The sequence below is a fragment of the Bos javanicus genome, chromosome 11 (genome assembly GCF_032452875.1).
Source record: "Bos javanicus breed banteng chromosome 11, ARS-OSU_banteng_1.0, whole genome shotgun sequence".
Classification (NCBI taxonomy): domain Eukaryota; kingdom Metazoa; phylum Chordata; class Mammalia; order Artiodactyla; family Bovidae; genus Bos; species Bos javanicus.
The window spans coordinates 70,440,719-70,455,281 of NC_083878.1; the positions used below are offsets into that span (position 1 = coordinate 70,440,719).

Sequence of the window (14,563 nt, forward strand, 5' to 3'; positions counted from 1 at the left end):
GGGCATCTGTTACCTTGGCTAGGGCATATGTGTCTCTCCCGTCCAGGTGGTCACTTAATCCTTCGCCTGCCCTTGAGCATCTCAGTATACCTGCAGCTGCTTTCTGCTGAGTTATATTTTCCCCTCCAAACAGCCCTCTCAGGTAAGATCTGAAATGACTGACATGGGCTCCTTTGTACACAGCTCACTCTGGTGTAGCCTATGTGCAAGCCCTCAGGCTTTTTTTTTTCTTTTGCCAAAATTGTCACTCTGCCTCTGTTCTGCCATCAGAGAAGCTAACCATCCTCTTGTTCATACTTCAGGTTTTTCCAGATGAGAGATAGACACTAATCCACTGTGCTCCCAAATTGCAGGGGGTGAATGTCGAGTACTTGATGTGGGATCACTGAAACCACACTCTCATCAGTTGGGGTGAAGAAACAGCCTTCCTCAAAGTGAGGTGGAACTCGTGATACACCAAAAGCACTTTCCCAAAACTCTCTCCTAGTAGTCAGCCACCAACTTTTTTACATCCAATATATGGACAAGGGATAAAGAACTGTGTACCCTGTTTTCATCCACCTCTCTTGAAAGCCCTGTACCGCACTGTGCTGTCAGACTTTCCATTGAAATGCAGTATCTACTGCCTCCATGCTTCAGCCAGAATTCCTTTTTAACCTTTTGTTCCACTATTTATTACCTCATTCAATTGTCTCTATAACCTTGTAAGTTTAAAATAATTCCCATATTAGAGAATAGAGAACTGAGCTTCACATTTTCCAAAGTGGCAGGAACAAGTTTTGCATCCAGATCTCTCAGACTCCAGAGCTCTTAGACCATCCTAGGATGATACATGTGGCTCAGCAAAAGTCCTCAATAAACATCTATCGAATGACTGGGAAGTTGATTTGCCTAGATTATAGAGGAATGTGAATGGCTTGCTATTAATTGATAGAGAGTGAGAAACCATTGAAGAGTCACAGATGGCAGTGATAAACAGGAAAATGTGACAGAGAGATACAAAAGAATTTAGAAGGGAGAAAGAACGGATAGAGAGGTACGTTTGGAGGCTATGGAATCTAGAGTACAATGAGTAAGTTGTAAAGGACATGGTGAATGTTACTTTAGACTAGTGAGGATAAAAGACAGGTTGAAAGGATTTATGAGAATGGGCAACAAGGAAATTGAAGCAGTGGTTACATACCAGTTTTCCAAGATGTTAACATGTGAATTGACATATAGAAATATATTGTAAGCCAGAGCAGCCAGCAGGATCAAATAAAGGATATTTTTCTAGGAGAAGTGAAACCTGATCTTGTTTGTAGACAGAGGAGCCAGAAAGTAGAGAGACTTCGAAGGTGCTGAAGAAAGGAAGGACAGAGGTTGCAGGATGAAAAGAGAAAGGGTTAACATAGAAGAAAGTGGAGGGTACATCTTCCTCTAAAACAGGAAAGGGAGAAGTTGGATAGATACTTACGCTATGGAGAAAAAAAGAGGTTGAAGGAGAATGCACTTGATATAGTAAATCTTCATCAGTAAGGTAGGAATCAAAAGAATAAATTGGGTGTTGGGGACCAGAGGGTGACAAAATCAATGTTTGAGGAAGAGTTTGAAACACCCATTGTACCACATGTGTTAAGAAATCAGCTATGGAAGTCACCAGCGGATGAATAAGTATCACCAGTCATCCAGGACACTGAGGCTCCAACGGTCCAAATCAGCACTATTCTGTGGCCAGGGAGCAAAAAAAGCAAAAAGTATGTGGCAAGCGTCATCCCAAGCCGGGCACTGCAGGATGATGAGCTGAGGGCAGAGGGAGCTTCATTAGCAAGAGTAGGTTTAAAATTTCCAACCATGGCATCCAGACTGCTCAAGAAAACCAAGTGGAGCCAATGAAAAAAATGTAACAGATTTGGGAAATTACGCTAGGGATGTGCAGTGGAGACAAGTATTTGGTACACAGGATGCAGGGAGATGGGAAAGATAGAAGTGAAGAGGTTATGGTTATATAGACCAGGCTCACCAGGCTCAGCTCTCAGAAATAGAAGAGCACATGGGCACTGCAATGCCAGGGGTGGCTTGTTAGTGAAGCGTTGGTATGCAACAGAGTGAGGGGTCTTCTGCTTCAAGTGCTTCATGGTATGTAACCTCCTTAATCAAATTGTGAGGCAACTGTGAACTTAGAGACTGAGAGAAAAGGAGTAGTGATTTACAAAGAAGCATGTCTCCAGACAATGAGAATCAGAGAAAAGGAGGCACCATAGCTGATGAAAACTCCAGGTTGCCATAGGACATATATTGTCTTCCTTTCTATAATAGCCATTTCTATTACAAGGATCTGAACAGGAATATTTGGGGCAGTGATATGCTGTAGTTGTCCTAAGTTTTAAATGTTGCTATAGACTTTCTATCAAACATACAACCTCTATTATTTGAAGCACAAAGACCAGAGATCTTGTTTATAGTATATACTGCCTCTGGGCATGACTGTACTGAAGCTTTCTGAGATAAATTAGTTATTCCCTTTCGTATGTCTTAGGGTACAATGCCATAGAAACCTTTAATAAAGATACAATGAAAACATATAATTGTATCTTGCTTTAGGCAAAGTGTACACCCTCATTCTGAAAGAAATCATATTTTAAAATGTTGATAGGTAGGTTCTTGTCTCACCCTTGCCCACCAATGGCCACAGGTATCAAGTCATAGGGTCTCCAGTTAGCTAACAAATGACGTGGTACCATTCAAATAAGATTATTAGTCTTTAAAAGGAATAAAAATCACTGATACCTAAATCACTAAAAGAAATTAAATCACCAAATCACTTGCCTAAGGTCACAAAGTGAATTGGGACCACAGACAAGACTCTTTGAATCCTCTTTAGAAAGTTCATTTAATACCCCACTGATCTTAGAAGGCAGAAGCCTGTGAAATTTAGGATGATGCCATCAACCTGAACAAAGTTCCGAAACTGCCCATTGGTTTCCCCTCCCAGCTCCTCGAACCTTGGTGAAAATGGGAGACAATGAACCAAGTCAGGCTATGGTTGGCTGGCTCTCCTCACAGGAAGACCTGGGCTGAGTCTCCAGCAAAATTCTTGAGAATTCCAGAAATGCGACCTACAGTTTCCTTTCAACAGTAACACCTTGTCCTTCTGACTCTTCTCTTCCTTGCAGCTCCGAATGTCGTGGCTCATCCGTGGAGTCCTGCAGGGAAATGTCTCCTTGATGCTGGTGGAGAACAAAACCGGGAAGGAACAAAGCCGAATGATCTGGCGTGTTGCCACCCTGGAAGGCTTGAGCCTGTGGCAGTGGACGGTGCTGCCTCTCCTCGAGGTGGCCGACAGGTGGGCCTTTACCCATCCCATCTGTCCCGCTTCCTCTGTCAGCCAGAATGCAAGAGAGGGCCTGTCTGCCCTCCTGCCACTCCTTCTATCCAGATCTCACACACACATGTGCACATACAAATGTTCATACACACACTTTCTGGAGACCTACAGGATGCACTGATACTCTGAGGGATTTCCATGCTAATGAGCACTCATCTCTCACACCTCTGGCCTAGCCTGATTGGCTCCCTCTGGTATCTGTAGGAAAAAGTAAAACCGAACAACTCATATGATAATAATCAGGCTTTATATGTATATGGCATTTTCTCTTAATTAATGGATATTGCCTTACTTTCCCATTTGACGTTTTAGTTATTCCTTATTAGCGACAAGAAAACCTGTGACATAGGTAGGACATACCTCATGTATCCCCATTCCTGCCCTTTGACAAGGTTCTCCTTCACTGAGAACCAAAGAGATGAAGCACCAGCAGGTCAGCACTGGAGTGAGGACAGATGCTCCAGCCAACCCCATTCTGGTGCTCCTAGAAGTCTAGTCCGTGAGGCAGGTGAATAAGAATTATTCAGTAAAGAAGGGAGTGCTTCTACCAGAGGCCCAGATTCCTAGTTAGATTCTAAGATTAATGACCTTTGTAACCTTGAACTCCTCTGGGCCTCAGTCTCCTCATCTTAAACTGAGAGGGTTGGATTACAAGATCCTTAATGCCTTGTGGCTCTGAAATGGAGCAGTAACTGCTCGGCTGCCACTTGTCTGCCCAGGATGGCACCAGTCTGCCACCTGCAGTCAGTCTGGAGCAAGCAGCGCCTGACCACCCCAGCTGCTCACATGGTGCTCCACTGTGTCACACTGAACCCTCAATGATTGGAGCTGATCTGTTCCAGACCAAAAAGTAAGGGAGGAAGGAGGGAGTCATGTATATAAATGGATCTGAAAGGGATCTTTAAGCCATCTTTAACAGGCTAAATGTCAAACCACACGATCCAGAGCAGCTTCTGCGTTCGACTCCCCAATTTGCCGTCCTAGTGGATCCTTCGAAAAATGAGGGCAAAGGGCTTCAGGTAAAGGGGAGGGTGATGCCAGTTGGCACACAGTTTGTAAATATAAAGCTGAATCTCAAATTCTTCACCCAGACTTCAGTCTGCTGATTTCTAAGAGCTCATAACTCAAGCTGAGCTGTCACAGGAAGACGCCATCGGCCTCTGAGCACCAGCTCCCCACTCCTTCAGATGTAAATGGGTTAAAGATCAAAGCTCTCGGACATCCCAGGGCTCAGTGCTGCCCCCAGGACAAATGGATTTAATTAAAGTGGAGGAAGGGGCAGTGTGGGCGCCCTCACCCTAGACTAGTCTTTTGTCCTTTGGGATTGTGGGGGCTGTGTGCAGGGGATGGAGAACAGGCAGGTTATGCCAGAGTCCTCCCTTCTGGGAGATGCTAAATTAATTCAGATGAATCAAAAGGTTTTTTTCCTCCTCAATCCAGCTAGTCCTCTCTCTTTCATAGCCACTCCAGGGGATTTAAGGCCAGTAAGATGTTGACTCTGTTCACTTCCATCGGCTCAAGTTTTGTTTGAAGGAGACTTTGTTCTCAGCCTCCCTCCTTCCTGTTAAAAGCTGTTTACCAGCCTGACATTTCCAATATTAATAGTGAGACCAAACTGTCCAGTGGGGATTGAGACAAAGGCCAGCCTGGTTGGATGATGCCTCATGACCTAATAAATGTGCAATTATGCGAGTGGCCCTGCGCACCAGGAGCCTGCACGCCACTGACATGCTCTGATGTGGGATGCTGGCCTCCCCCTCCCTGGAACTAGAGGTGATAGAGGAAGGCATCCAGACCCTGAGGCAATGGAACTGCAGGAGGAGGCAGAGCAGTTTTCACATGCTAAAATCCACCTCACTGTATGTGTGGCTGCCCCATAAAACTGAAGAACTGTGGATGGCAGAGCACAGGCTTTAGAGTCAGAGACTCCTAAGTTTAAAAACTGGCTCAGCCACTTACTAGCTGTGTGACCTCAGCCAATTGAACCTCTCCAGGCCTGCAACTGCACCCACAACTGCAACATGAGCATAATACCAGTGCAACTTTACAGGATTATTATAAGACTAAAAATGACTGTCGAAAGCATCTATGTCTAGTACGTATCAATAAGTTTTGTTTCCCACACCCTCCATCATCATCCCTTAGTTTATGGCCTCAGATAATTTATTGAATGAATGGAACAAACCACAAACTCCAATCTTCTAAGTCAAGCCATATTCAATTATACAAAGATAATAAAGTCTACCTCTTAGGCTTGGAGAAGTAAAGTACTTGGTGAACTGCCTGCTGCATGGTAAATGCTTAGTAATAACTACTCATAATAACAATGATTTAGTAGTAATAATAATATCTCCCCATCTAATGCGTCAGAAGAGGCTAAGATGGCCAATTTAGCAATAGTAACCAGTAATGAAACCCTAGGGTGGGGGTTAGGGTTCTTATGAATTTGTGGTCATCGATGCTCTGTAGGCTTCTTATAAGGGAAAGCACATTATCCTTCTTACTTTCAGACAGTGTGCTCTAGCTGCCTGGATCTCCAGAAAATGAAAATGGGAGGATAGTGAAGGTAGAGGAAGGAAATAAATGAGGGAAAGAGAAAAAGAAAATGGATAAAAACAAAAAACAAAAAACCAAAGGTTAACTCCCTTCCTCCTGACCCTGAGGTAGGTGTTAGCACCTTACCATCTGCCCACATCCCATGAAGTATCATTAAGCAAGTCCTTGTTTCCGTTATTCAGCACCTGCCTCCTGGACAGCTCCCCAGTCATGGCCGTTTAGAGGGCGAGACTTCATTCCCTGTACTGTCCCAAACCACCATCTGCTCCGAGGTTGCCCAACCTCCACACATTACCAAGTTTTAAAAGCAACTTTATTAGTGCTTAAAGATTAGCCCTAAAGAGCTCCCAGGCTCTGGACATTCCTCATAGCCCCCGGGTATTACATGAAACTAGTGCCTGCCTAGACCTGGGAGTGACATCCAGTCTTGCCTCCTTGCCTGCATGTCTTATCCCCACCCAATCCAGTCTGCACAAGGAAGCTGGAATAAACTTTTTGAAATGTAAATCTAATCATTTCCCATTTTTAACATGCTTCCATGGCTTCTGTGGTTTTTTGAGTGCCTTTCAATTTCCTTTAAAAAACTCTTTATTTAGCCCCACATGTGATCTACCCAACCATAATCTCACCAGCCTCTTTTTATACTATTCTTCTGTTATTCTACCTGCTAACCTCATTAAGCTTCTTTCAACTCAATTGCACCGTGGTAAGTTCTTACTGGCAGACTTTTGCACCTGCCGTTCCCTCCACATGCAACATTCTTCCACCTTCCATCTTCCTCACTGCTACTTTTCCTTAGCTTTTCAAAAAAGCCTCCCAAAATCCCTAGACTATACAGTATAGCTACAATATAGTCTCATGGTTCTTGAAACACTCCTATGATACCTTTTCACTCAGTGATATCTGTTTTTTATTTTCTGAATATACACATCAACGAGGCAGGAATCAGGTCTGACTTATACTGCACTGCTTCCTGATCATCTAGTACCATACCTAACACATAGTATGCCCAAGAGATGCATGTTGACAGAATGAAGTATCGAGAGAAATTGCTGTATTCTCAAATTCCGGCTGAATTAAGTGAGAATTTCACTTGTTGGAATCCATCTAACATTCCTTTTCTGTTCAACCTGCGTCTAACAGAGCAGATAAAATCACGTTATAAGAAATACTACTACACAGAGTTCTGTATATCAAAGCAATGCCTGTGTCCCATCAGATGAACCCAAACAGCATTTGTTACTCTTGTGACAAGGTATTTTCTTTAGAGATTTGCCTGGTACCTGTGCTTCCTTTGTCTCTGGGCACTCTCCTGTCAGGATCACTTTGTAAAAAAGACTTTGATCTTAATTGTGTGCCCTGGTCCTTGTAAGTAGGGAGATCCAGAACTGGGCACTTGAGAGCTATATTCAGATTGTTCCCACCACACAGTAGTCTTTCCGTAAAGACTCAGAGAATATGCCATAGGTATATAAAGGCCGCTGACAGGGAGGCATTGATCCATGGAAGGATATTTCTCCTGTCCATTTACAAACAGGGAAAGTGATAGAAATAATGCCATAGTCTGTCATCGTTATGAAATGGTATTAACTTTACAACCTACTATAAATAGTAACAAGAGAAATCTCCAAGAGCAGTAAGTGCCCAAGATGTTTTGAGCAGTGGTAACATCCCTGGAATACAGATGTGTGCTCTCAAGGTAATTTTGAAGGACAGCACTAATTCAAATACTGGCTTGATGTAGGCTTAAAAGTTATCTTGTTACTTTACCTCTACCTCATATAAATGCTTTCTGTATTCTCTCCCCACCTCATCAGCTTCCCTCCTCGCCCTGCCATCCAACTGCCACTCTTATCACTAGAATTAATTCTACCTTTTCTCAAAATAGAAAAAAATAAAAAAAGGACAAGTTCTCTCCCCTTATTCTAATTTCCAGCCTCTTGCAGGGATTCCCTCGTTTTCCTCTTTATAATGATATATCCTAGTAAGTTAAGCACAGTGCTCCCACACCATGCTAAGCTTTGATGTGCTTACAGCACAGAAGCAGGTGCTAAGTTCAACTCATTATGAGGTGGATTTGGAAACACCATGGATCAAACTGTGCCCCACAAATCACTGCATCGTACAGCCAAGTAGAACGTACATAACTTATCACACATATGTAGGCTTCATTCTCTAGCGTTATCATTATAAAGGCTTTTAACTGCTCACTAAATACACAGTCTAACAAGAAGAAAATGTTCCCTCTGGAGATATTTAGATGTCTGTTCCCTCTGCATCCTTTGTCCTAATGACAAGTGGTGTGCTTCACAAACACATCTTTTAAACGGGATCAGTTGGGCTGAGAGTTGTGGCTTCATGTACTTAGCCCAGAAACTCCACAGAGGCAAGGTTTTTCTCCTAATATGTTCTTGTTTCTCATCTACAGAATCCCCATTTTACATACACAATACTCTCTCTTTGTGTAGCGTCTTCTGTGATGAGACCAGCATGAGAGGGACATTTTCATTGCTTATTCTCACCTGAATAGAGAAGTACACAGTGAGTGGAAACCCAGAGAGCTCCAACAAACTTTAGTTTGCAGGCCTAGGCACATTCCTGAAAAAGTTGTATTTGATTCATATTTTTTTAAGTTGAATCACAACTTCCTCATAGAGCCATGGAAATTGTAGACAATGGTTAGAACTAACATTTGTTGAGTACTCACTGCCTGGCCATCACTGTAACAAGTGCTTAACATGCATTATCTCATTTCAACCTTAAAACAGTTGCTTGGGATAGATTCTATAATTAATCCTCTTTTTAATAAGAGGAACTGAGGTCTAAAGAGGAGAAATAATTTTCCCTTGATCCTGAGGCTAGTCTTCTTCCTATGTACATATGTGAAGAAATGTGCTTGACATGTAGTTGAAAACTTGGTAAATGGTAGCCATTATAATTAACAAAATATTTTGGTTTGGGTTTTTTTTTTAGGCTACACCTCTTACTCATTTTGAGTTAGTTTCCTTTACCTCATCCACTCCTTGAAATCCATCATCTTAATTCCCTACCACCAGCTCCTGCTAAAGACCTCTCCCTGCCCAGCACTACCCTCCCTGCCTTCCTTCTTTCACACCTCCAGCCAGCCAGCATCACCAGCAAAGAAGATTCTACCCACTTCCTTCCAGGCCATTGTTCCAGTCAGTTGAGTTCAGTTCAGTTGCTCAGTCATGTCCAACTCTTTTCGACCCCATGAACCACGGCACGCCAGGCCTCCCTGTCCATCACCAACTCCCGGAGTTTACCCAAACTCATGTCCTTTCAGTCAGTGATGCCATCCAACCATCTCATCCCCTGTCGTCCCCTTTTCCTCCTGCCCTCAATCTTTCCCAGCATCAGGGTCTTTTCAAATGAGTCAGCTCTTCACATCAGGTGGCCAAAGTATTGGAGTTTCAGCTTCAGCATTAGTCCTTCCAGTGAACACACAGGACTGATTTCCTTTAGGATGGACTGGTTGGATCTCCTTGCAGTCGAAGAGACTCTCAAGAGTCTTCTCCAACACCACAGTTCAAAAGCATCAATTCTTCAGCGCTCAGCTTTCTTTATAGTCCAACTCTCACATCCATACATGACTACTGGAAAAATTGTGCTGGTCATCATGTGCCTTTTTAAATCACCACTCTGGTATGCCTTTGATGCTTCCCTGGTGGCTCAGACAGTAACGAGTCTGCCTGCAATGCAGGAGATGTGGGTTTGATCCCTGGGTTGGGAAGATCCCAGAGAAGGGAATGGTAACCCACTCCGGTATTCTTGCCTGGAGAATTCCATGGACAGATGAGCCTGGCAGGCTATAGTCTATGTGGTCACAAAGAGTTGGACACAACTGAGTGACTGAGCATGCACATACAAGCCCATCAAGCTCAAGCTTTTCACAAGTCACTTGCCCTTGCTATCCTTAACTTCCCAGAGGGAGGAGGAACTAGCATCTTAGAGCACTAGACCCCACTCCTTAAAGCCCATTCTGCCTCCCCCAACTTGTCCTTCATCCTGCCGTAGTGCAGATGTGCAGGGAGAAGCCTGCAGCTGCAGGAAGGCCTGCAGCCAACCTAGGGCTAACTTTATCCTGCACCCCACCCCCAGGGGCGGTTAGTCATTGACCCAACCATGTTGGGTGCATTGAACACACTTGGGTAACTAGGCTTGTGATACACGATATGGTAGTTGGGGTAACACTACCCAGAATAACATTAAACCTCCAATCCTTGGGCTGTACAAAAAGAAACATAGCAAAAATGAATGTGCCAGTTGGCGAGTAGCCTTCCATCTGGCCATTCAAAGGTCCAGCCTCTTTCTCTCTGTGGATCCATCGTTTTCTCCAGTTTTGACTCCTTTGCTTTCAGACAGCCAGTGAGGAAAGAGCACTGGAGGATCCTTGCATGGGAAGATTTTTATGAGTCATCACATCAGCTCACTTTCCATTGGCTACAACTCAGTTACCTAGCCATCACTAACTGCATACAGCAGATGCTTGGATATATAGAAAAAAGTGAAACAGGTTTGATGAAAAAATATGTGTGTGTGTTGTGTTATGGGTTAAACCAAGGAATAGAGCCTCCATCTTTGGCATCAATCAGACTGTCATTTGAGAATACTGATTCCTTATCTAGCTACTCTGAGCATTGATTAGTCTTCTCCAAGAACCTTCATAATTCAAGGCTGAAATCAATTCCAGGATCTATTCTAAGGTGCACATGTGCATACATGCTAAGTCGTTTCAGTCATGCCCAACTCATTGCAATCCTGTGGACTGTAGCCTGCCCAGCTTCTCTGTCCATGGGATCCTCCAGGCAAGAATACTGGAGTGGGTTGCCATGCCCTTCTCCTCTATTCTAAGGTATGAATGTTGTATTCCCCAAATTTTACGATGTAGCAAAACCTCACTTTCTCACTTTTAGGGAGAATTTCTCTCAGTAAAATAGTCTTTCTAAAAATTAATTAATTAATTAAGCAAATAAATAGGAAACGTATTTTGAAAAGACTTTAGCAGGACATTTTAGGACAGTGGTTTCCAAAATTGGCTGAACACTATACTTACCTAGAAAACTGGCTTTAATGCAGTCTTGGACCCCATGCACAGAGATTCTGATTCAGCAATCACATACTGGACCCAAGAATGGTTTTTTTTAAGTTTCCTAAGAAATTGAGAGGGTCAACCACATTTGGAAAGTCACGGGCATAAAATGTCAGATCCAGCTGTCTTATGGACAAGAGAGGGAATCAAGTGACTGGAGAAGTGTCACTGGCTGTCACCTTGTCAGCAGTTATGTACTAAGCCTCCATTGAGCACAGAGAATGGAAAGGGGTGTATGATGCAGCCTCTTGCTGGGTCACAGGAGCTGCATGCTGTGGGGATGTGGAGCATACACACTGAGAGGCCAACAGCAGCACACAGAGCATTGTGCTGGGTCCGGCAGAGTGTGGCTGGTCTTCAGGTAGCTCAGTGACTTCTATGTGTCAGGGAGTCATTATGGAGAAAATGGGTTTATTATATATATGCTGGACCTTAAGGACAATTTAGGTCTTAGGGAAATGGGAAAGGGACAAGGGTATTCTGGAGATGACCATCAGGATAAGCAGAGGCTTAGAGTCAGGAATGTTTTATGCAGGTTCAAGAATACTCAAGAGGATTCTATGTCTTCTAAGAGGAGAATTCTGAGCAATCTCCTTAGAGAGAGTGGATAAGAGGTCAAGTATTTTGGACTCCAGGCTGTGGGGTATAGGGAGCCGTTGGACACAGAGATAAAATCGAGGATGGGAAACCAGAGTGTGGGGACTGTTGGAGGCTCTTTCGAGGGACCAGATATGAACTGCTGTGAGCCTCAGAGTGCAGCTTAGAGGAGGAGCTGGAGGAGGAGAGAGCCCTTCTGCCACAGCCTACCAAATGGCACCATCGGCCAGCACAGGCTTGGGTCAGGCAGAAGAGTGGGAGAGTGTGGCTGAGATCCTAGCAATGCAGTGTGCAGCCAGGCATTGATACATACAAATCAAACGTTCCTTGCAACAGTGGGAGGATCTAGCCTTGTTTCTTTCTCAGAAAACATCCCAGATCATTGGAGCAAGGAGTAGATTAGCAATTCCAAGCTCTAAATCCTATTTCTAACACTGATTTACTGTGACATTTGAAAAAAGTTCTTGCTTTTGATTGCTAAGTTTCCACAACCAAGAGCGCAGAGCAGTAAGATAGATCCAGCCTGTGAGCCTGGTTTAAGAAGTAATCACTCAAAACAGCAGTAAGTGAACCACTTTAGAATAACAGGATGTTCCGATCTGCTCAAGATTTTCCTGGTAATATCCACAGCTTGGTTTACAAGTCAACAGAGGCATATGTTTTTCATAACTTACTGCCTCTGAAAACACAGCCGTGTATTCTCAGTCCCTTCTCTCCCCAGGCACAAAGTCTGGAATTGAGGAGATACCTGGACTGCTGAGATACCTGAAGCAAAGCAGCTAGACTTCTACCCTCACCCTAGTCCTGAATGATTCTCCTGTCCCAGCTCTACCATTCTTTTCTAGGCACTCAGTTCTTCAAAGTCTTTCTTGATTCCTCTCACTCCCCAGATTTGATGTTTTCTCAGGTTGTGAAGGCACTAGTTCTGTGGGGGGCAGAACCAGTAAGGACTTTAGAAATCTCATGGCCAGTGAATAATATGAATTAAAAATCTGTCCGTATTCCCTGAGGTCAAGATCCATGTCTTATGCACCACTATACTCCCAGCTCCAGACACAGTGCCTGACTCACAGGAGGTGCTCAAATAATCTTTGTTTGAAGGCAGAGGAGGAGATACATAATTTGTAATACTTCTGGAGGAGGTACAGATTTTTAATAGAAAATAATATAAACAAGGAACAATGAACTAGACTCTCCCACACTAAAGAAAGGCGTCCACTATGAAAATACTATTCTCCAAGCTAGGCTTCAACAGTATGTGAACTGAGAACTTCCAGATGTTCAAGCTGGATTTAGAAAAGGCAGAGGAACCAGAGATAAATTGCCAACATCCATTGGATCATGGAAAAAGCAAGAGAATTTCAGAAAAAAAAAACATCTACTTCTGCTTCATTGACTATGCCAAAGCCTTTGACTGTGTGGATCACAGCAAGCTGTGGAAAATTCTGAAAGAGATGAGAATACCAGACTACCTTACCTGCCTCCTGAGAAATCTGTATGCAAGTCAAGAAGCAGCAGTTAGAACCAGACATGGAACATTGGACTGGTTCCAAATTGGGAAAGAGTATGTCAAGGCTGTATATTGTCACCTTGCTTATTTAACTTACATGTAGAATACATCATGTGAAATGCCGGATTGGATGAAGCACAGGCTGGAATCAAGATTGCAGGGAGAAATATCAATAACCTCAGATATGCAGATGACACCACCCTTATGGAAGAAAGTGAAAAGGAACTAAAGAGCCTCTTGATGAAAGTTAAGAGGAGAGTGAAAAAAAAATGGCTTAAAATTCAACATTCAAAAAACTAAGATCATGGCATCCAGTCCCATCACTTCATGGCAAATAGATGGGGAAACATTGGAAACAGTGACAGACTTTATTTTGGGGGGCTCCAAAATCACTACAGATGGTGACTAGCCATGAAGTTAAAAGACGCTTGCTCCTTGGAAGGGAAGCTATGACAAACCTAGACAGCATATTAAAACGCAGAGACATTGCTTTACCGACAAAGATCCGTATAGTCAAAGCTCTGGTTTTTCCAGTAATCATGTACGGATATGAGAGTTGAACCGTAAAGAAAGCTGAGCACCAAAGAATTGATGCTTTTGAACTGCGGTATTGAAGAAGACACTTGAAAGTCCCTTGGACTGCAAGGAGATCCAACTAGTCCATTGCCGAGATCCAGCCCCGGCTGATCCAGGGTATTCGAAGGGGAGACGGCGTCGGCGACCTATTCAAATGGTAATTAGACATATAAAGAGTAATAGAATGAGGATAGCTCAGTAGGAAAATTCAGTGGAGAAAAGAGGCTGAGTAGCTTGGTTTACGCAGAAAATCAATATAACCCATGACACCAGGTTAGCTCTGACCACTGAGGCTGCAGGCACCCTCTCGAATAGCGGAAGGTGCCCCACCTTAGACACCTTCTCGAGTGGGTCTTAGAAGCCCAGGCAAATAAGTGGTCGCAGAGGATATCTGCGCTCCAGATGGAGACTTCAGCCAGAAGTTAAGGAGAAGAATGACATGGGGAGACCAAGCGTTGGTGAGCAAGGCCCGTAGCTTTATTTTCAACTGGGGCTTATATACCCTAAGTTACACATAGAGGATAATAGGGTATGCAAAGTCAGCAGTTTTTGATCCTTATCAAAAACCAGGGTTTCTTTCCTGCAAATTTATCATATACAAATGGTTTAGGTGATTTACATCATCTTCTGGCCAGAAGGCCTACTAACATTTTATGACTCTTGACAAGGACTTATCAACAAAGACTTATTTTCTCTAAGAGTAATTATTTTAAGGTTTGGCGCCATCTTCCGAAGATAAAATTGCATTCCTATAGGGCGGATGTGTAATGGGTTTACAACAAAGAAAAGAATTTATTACCTTAAGGGTCTAAAGTTACTAACACCAAGGCCACTACTTATTTTTTCT

At 43.4% G+C, this 14,563-nt stretch overlaps 1 protein-coding gene across 1 annotated transcript in view; it reads left to right on the plus strand.

The window, feature by feature from the left end:
- The window catches only part of ALK (ALK receptor tyrosine kinase), a 734,697-nt gene that overhangs the window by 634,573 nt on the left and 85,561 nt on the right, over nucleotides 1-14,563 (plus strand). Inside the window, exon 9 of the mRNA XM_061432943.1 lies at nucleotides 3,156-3,325. Within this exon, the coding sequence (XP_061288927.1) occupies nucleotides 3,156-3,325 (170 nt within the window). The remainder of the gene's footprint in view (nucleotides 1-3,155; nucleotides 3,326-14,563) is intronic.